The sequence below is a fragment of the Bos indicus x Bos taurus genome, chromosome 12, assembly GCF_003369695.1.
Source record: "Bos indicus x Bos taurus breed Angus x Brahman F1 hybrid chromosome 12, Bos_hybrid_MaternalHap_v2.0, whole genome shotgun sequence".
Classification (NCBI taxonomy): domain Eukaryota; kingdom Metazoa; phylum Chordata; class Mammalia; order Artiodactyla; family Bovidae; genus Bos; species Bos indicus x Bos taurus.
The window spans coordinates 85603484-85609500 of NC_040087.1; the positions used below are offsets into that span (position 1 = coordinate 85603484).

Sequence of the window (6017 nt, forward strand, 5' to 3'; positions counted from 1 at the left end):
GTTATCAAAGGAGAAACAGATCTATAGTTTCTTCAGCAATATTCCTGTTCTTTTTTTGTTCATTCACAATGGAAGTGGTATTTGCAGGTAGTGCATGAAACAAATCAAAAGGTTTAACAAACTCGATTGGTGAAATAAGAAGGCAGTTGAAAACCAAGTTTATAACCTAGATATTTAGTGAAAAATAAATATGAAATGATGTTTCCTTTATAATATAATTATATACTATTTGATGAGTTCACTATTAAATGCTGAATGGCCTGAAATGAAAGCAGTTAGATCGGCAGAGGCCAATTTGCTCTCGCACTGCATACTGCAACAATCCTGAAATAATAATAATAATAAAAAAAAAAGCAACGGTAATAATCACAGTAATTGAGAGGAAAGAAAGCATTATTCCTGTAGCCGGGACAAGCAACAGGGTCAGGAAATTCACAAGCTCAGAATTTTTTTAAGGGGTGGGGGTAGGGAAGAGGCGTCGTGTGTTCGCTGCCCGACATACTTGAACAGCCTTCTTAACTCGTCTTGTAACGATCATCATTATATGCTTATTTTTGTCACAAGGTGGTCAGTTGGGCGCTTTGGTTGGGCACCACTTTATCCACCAGCCATCTCCTAAGCACCACCCTCCACAGCGCACAGAGACGCCCCGTTCCTCCCCGAGGACTCTAGGGATTTTCCGCAAGCCTTTGGGCCATTTTCAGACCCTTGGGGTTGCACCCACAGCGTGAGCGCACTGGTGTTTGAGAACGGGCCTGTGCTTCCCGGTACTGAGAACACTTCGGGGTTCAACAGTTACACCCGCAGGCCTGTGCCTTCGTCGTTCCAGGAAACAGGCGTCTGGTTTGCATAAAGCAGGAAAAGGGCATCCGCCTCCTAGTCCCGAGGCCCCACCTTTACAATTCGGGTTCAGGTGCCCCCCGCCCTCCGTTCAAGAAGTTTTCGCAGTTCTTAAGCAAACGGCTCCAGAAGAGCGTGGGCTAGATCCTTCGTTTGCGATTCCAACCAACTTTTTCAACGGTCGTTGAGTCACTAGGTTGTCGCTTTCAACCTTCCTAGAAATGCCATTTTGGGAGGAAGCCGAACCGAGAAGAGCACGTGATGACAACCCCTAGACTCATTACCCACCCCGCGACCCCGTCCAAAATAAGACTTCAGGGCTAATGCTAAGAGCAGCCGTGGAGCGGAGCCCGACGCAAACGCTCGAGCGTCTCGGGATCCTCGTGGCCTGGACCGCGGAGGCCTTCCCTACGGAAAGGGGCTGAGAACTTCAGCCCGCCAGCGGCGAAGCGTGCGCCTTGGGAGGGGGACGGAGCGGTCCAGGCCTCGCGGGCGCGCCCGCGGGGCGGGGGAAAGGGGGCGTTCCAGCTGCGTGCCTCGGCAGGTCTCCCCTGCTCCCGAGGGCGCGCCCAGCCTTCCGGCCCCCGGGCCGAGCAGGGGGCGAGCATCCCGCCCCGGCCTCCAACTTCCCCCTTCCCAGCAGGCGCAGAGTCGGCTGGCGGGGGAGCGGAGGGGCCGCGTCTCCTCGGCGCTCTTTTAAACGTGGCTCGGGGCTGCCGGCCCCCGCCCCTCGCCCCTCGCCCCGCAGGAGTCGTTCTTCATCTTCGCTTTTAACCCGCTCGTTAATCGTTCGGAGCGCGAGGGCGGGGAGAGGCGAGGAGGGCGAGCCCGGGGTTCGCCGCCGCCGCCGCCGCCACGAGCGCTCGGGAAGCGGCGTGGCGCGGACCCCCTCCCGGCCGCCTCCCTCCTCCCGCTTCCCTCCTCCCCTGCTCCTCCGCCTCCCTCCGCTCCTCCCGCTCCGCCGCCCGCGCCCGGCGCCCCTACCCCCCTCCCCACGTCACTCGCCAGCGCGCCATGCAAATCACCGCCGCCGCCGGCTCCCATTGGCCGCGGCGCGCTCATTTAATGGCAGCCCGGGCCCGGCGTATGGCTGCTGGGCCCCGCGCGCCGCCGGCCCCGCGTGCGCCTCCGCTCCGAGCGCACGGCCCTGGGCAGGCAGCAGGCAGCGCGTCCCGGGCTCGGCCGCCCCGCTCTCAGGCCCTCTCCGCGCGCCTGCGCTCCCTCCGCGGCCCCCGGCCCCCCTCCCCGGCTGCACCGTGATCGCCCCCCGCCCCCGCGCCCCCCTCCCGCTCCCCTCGGCGACTCGCTCCCCCCGGGCACCTGGGACCGGCACATGCCCAGCGCACGCGGCGCGCCGCCCTGCTAGAAGTTGCAGCCCCGGAGTTGGAGGCCGCGGAGGACCGAGCGCGGGAGGAAGGAGCTGCGCGGCGGCGGCGGCGGCGGCGAGCCCCGAGCCGGGCCCCGCGCACCGCTGCGCCCCGGAAAGTGGAGCTGCAACTTGGCCGCGCCTGCACCTGTTGGCACCGCGCCGCCGAGGGCGACCCGGCTGCGACGACGGCGACCCCGGCCCTCGGCCTCTTCGGCAAGTGGTTGGCGCTTCAGAGAAACTTTCCCCCCGTGAGCCGGACCGGCGCTGAGTGCGTGTGTCCTCGCCTCTTTTGTGTCGTTGTCGCCTCCGCCTCTCCGCACTCTTCTCTCCGCCGGGACCTCACGCCCCCGCCCGCGCCTCGCTCCGTCTGAGCCCCTCTCCATCCCCCTCCCCGGCCGTCTATGCGCCAGGCCCTCTCCGCGCGGCGCCGGTGAACCCGCGAGCCGCCCCGATGTACAGCATGATGATGGAGACCGACCTGCATTCGCCCGGCGGCGCCCAGGCGCCCACGAACCTGTCGGGCCCGGCCGGGGCGGGCGGGGGCGGCGGCGGCGGCGGCGGGGGCTCCAAGGCCAACCAGGACCGAGTCAAGCGGCCCATGAATGCCTTCATGGTGTGGTCCCGCGGTCAGCGGCGCAAGATGGCCCAGGAGAACCCCAAGATGCACAACTCGGAGATCAGCAAGCGCCTGGGCGCCGAGTGGAAGGTCATGTCCGAGGCCGAGAAGCGGCCGTTCATCGACGAGGCCAAGCGGCTGCGCGCGCTGCACATGAAGGAGCACCCGGATTACAAGTACCGGCCGCGGCGCAAGACCAAGACGCTGCTCAAGAAGGACAAGTACTCGCTGGCCGGCGGGCTGCTGGCGGCCGGTGCGGGCGGCGGCGCGGCCGTGGCCGTGGGCGTGGGCGCGGCGGCCGTGGGCCAGCGGCTCGAGAGCCCGGGAGGCGCGGCGGGAGGCGGCTACGCGCACGTCAACGGATGGGCCAACGGCGCCTACCCCGGCTCGGTGGCGGCGGCGGCGGCCGCCGCGGCCATGATGCAGGAGGCGCAGCTGGCCTACGGGCAGCACCCGGGCGCGGGCGGCGCGCACCCGCACGCGCACCCCGCGCACCCGCACGCGCACCACCCGCACGCGCACCCGCACAACCCGCAGCCCATGCACCGCTACGACATGGGCGCGCTGCAGTACAGCCCGATCTCCAACTCGCAGGGCTACATGAGCGCCTCGCCCTCGGGCTACGGCGGCCTCCCCTACGGCGCCGCGGGCGGCGCGCACCAGAACTCAGCCGTGGCGGCGGCGGCGGCAGCGGCGGCCGCGTCGTCGGGCGCCCTGGGCGCGCTGGGCTCGCTCGTCAAGTCGGAGCCGAGCGGCAGCCCGCCGGCCGCGGCGCACTCGCGGGCGCCGTGCCCCGGGGACCTGCGCGAGATGATCAGCATGTACTTGCCGGCCGGCGAGGGCGGCGACCCGGCGGCGGCGCAGAGCCGGCTGCACTCGCTGCCGCCGCACTACCAGGGCGCGGGCGCGGGCGCCAACGGCACGGTGCCCCTGACGCACATCTAGGGGCGCGGGCACCCCGCGGCCGGCCGGCCTCCGCGCAGACCTGTCCACGTTCTCCCGAAAAGGAAGACACTGGCGCTGCATGCCCGGCGCCGCCCAGCCCCCCGACCGCAAGCTCCTGGGGACCGCTCGGCGGGACGGTTGCGCGTCGGAGACTGAACTCCGGTGTTTTCTTGAGACTTTTTGTACAGTATTTATCATCCATCCGCGGAGGAGGCAGAAAGCGTCTTCTTTGCTCGAGGGGACACAGAAACCGAACCAAGCACGAGACGACTCCCAACTTTTCTACCCCACCGTGCTCCCGCTTTCATCCCGCATCGCCTCCTGACGGCGTCGGGTGCTGGCGGCGCGGGGAGTGGGTCTCATCTGTTAGCTGTGTAGGGACACGACGCCAAACACAAGTTTTGGTAGTCGTTACGGCTTTGGGGGGGGTCGGTTTGTTAATTTATACAAAGAGATTTCCCCCCACCCACCCCTTTCGGGCGGCAGCGTTATTCTGGGTTTTGTAAAACTTTCTGTATCTGAGCATTTTCATTTTTTTGGTTTGTTTTGTATTATTTCATGTAAATGCGTTGTGGAATTTTTATTTGCGGCGTCGCGGTGTGGGGAGAGGGATTCAGATTATGTACATAGTTTCCTTAAAGCCTTTCTTCTAAATACGAAAAAAAGAATCCCCCACCCTAAAAAAAAATTGCATCGAGCTTTGAGTCAATAAATTTAAGAGCGAGAAGTCCGTTTTTCCCTATAAATTTGAAACGTGCTGAATTTATAATCATGCTTTATGAGCTCAAGATACAATTAGTTAATCTGACGAAAGAGAAAGAAAAATTATCAGCATGAAATGAAACTGAGGGAAGCCCGGGGGAGAGGGCACGGTGTCCTTGGAGTTGCATTAAAGAGGAAGGGAGGGGAGTAAAAATCGATAGATTATTTTGTAGACTTCACACTGTCATTACGGAACGAGAAATAATTGCCAAAAAAAATAGTTTTATAGTCCGGCCTTGGGTGCGTAGTTTTTAACTGCAGGCAGATGCCGAGGGCTTTGCGATTCCTCCTTTCGAGCCTCTTTCTGCTGGCCCGGGACCTGTGCGCAGTTTGGTCCAAAGAAGGGAGGAGAAAAGACCCCAATGGCGGGACCAGGGCAAGGACGGACGACAAAGACACGGTGGGGGCGCCGGGGGCCCCAATTCCCCTGCAGTTAATGAGACAGCAAGTGGAATTTTCTGAATTGGGCTCAAGGAAACGCACTCTCTACACCAAAATGTACTGCAACCGACTCCCCTGTCTGTCCTCAGCCCCTCCCTCTGGTATATTTCTCCTTGGAAAAGGACAAAATAGTTTTGTTGGGTTTTCACACACAAAACCGACCACTCCCGGATGCCCCGAGTGAATTGGGATGCAAGTTGCTAACCGATGTGAATGCAAAATGCGGTGTTTATTATTCCTGATGAGATCTGCGGTTGTTTGATGCTTTAATTTTTTTAATTATATTTTTTCTAGGTGTTTATTGGTACATTGCAGCTTTTTCTGGATTTTAAAGTTTTCTGTAAAACTTTGTCTTCAAGTAATCTGACAGCATTAAATATTGCATTTGAAAGTTATACTGTAGCAAATACGTTTTGACATTAGTCACAGCATAAAGATGAAAATTATATTTTTGAAAAGAACAAAGCCTTTGGTCAGATCGAAATACATTGATTTCATCAGCCCCTCATATTTTTCTCAACATTTTTTTTTTCTGGTCCTGGAATGAGCATAGACTGTCCATCCAAACGTGGGCCTGAGCTAGCAGGTTAATGAGAACCACGGTCAGCCTGCGCTAGAGAATAGCTTTAAGTAAAATGCTCACTTGACAATTGACATGTGTAATTTTTTTGGAGTCACTTTGATAATTTTGCTTCAACCACTCATTCCTTAAGGTGATTGCAGAAATTTCAAGAGCTACAGCAGTTGCTTCTTTCTAACAAGATAATAAAGTCTCCCTCTTTTTTCTTTTCTCTCTCTCTCTCTCTTTTTTTTTTTTTTTTTGCTTTAGCAATTTGATGTGTTTGGATACATAGGGACTGCTGGGCAGAACAGCATCTTAGATAGTGAGACAATCTGAAAATAAATGCCACACACAGTCTCCTCTGGGAGACACTTTGAGAAATTCTGTGATGCTCTGTGGACTCCCCAAGCGGTGGAAGGCGCAGGCCTCATCTGCTCTGAAATGTCCAGAGTTCAGTGGACTTCGCCTGGCTTTTTTGCAAC

At 58.8% G+C, this 6017-nt stretch overlaps 1 protein-coding gene across 1 annotated transcript; it reads left to right on the plus strand.

Moving 5' to 3' along the window:
* Window positions 1-2120: 2120 nt before the first annotated feature.
* On the plus strand, window positions 2121-5763 carry SOX1 (SRY-box 1). Its single transcript, XM_027557988.1, has one exon. The coding sequence runs from the start codon at window positions 2661-2663 to the stop codon at window positions 3768-3770; it is 1110 nt and encodes a 369-aa protein (XP_027413789.1). The 5' UTR covers window positions 2121-2660; the 3' UTR covers window positions 3771-5763.
* Window positions 5764-6017: the final 254 nt, after the last annotated feature.

What these genes read in the sequence shown, in the direction of transcription:
- SOX1 (XM_027557988.1), top strand. Translation starts at nt 2,661, where the DNA reads ATGTACAGCATGATGATGGAGACCGACCTGCATTCGCCCGGCGGCGCC.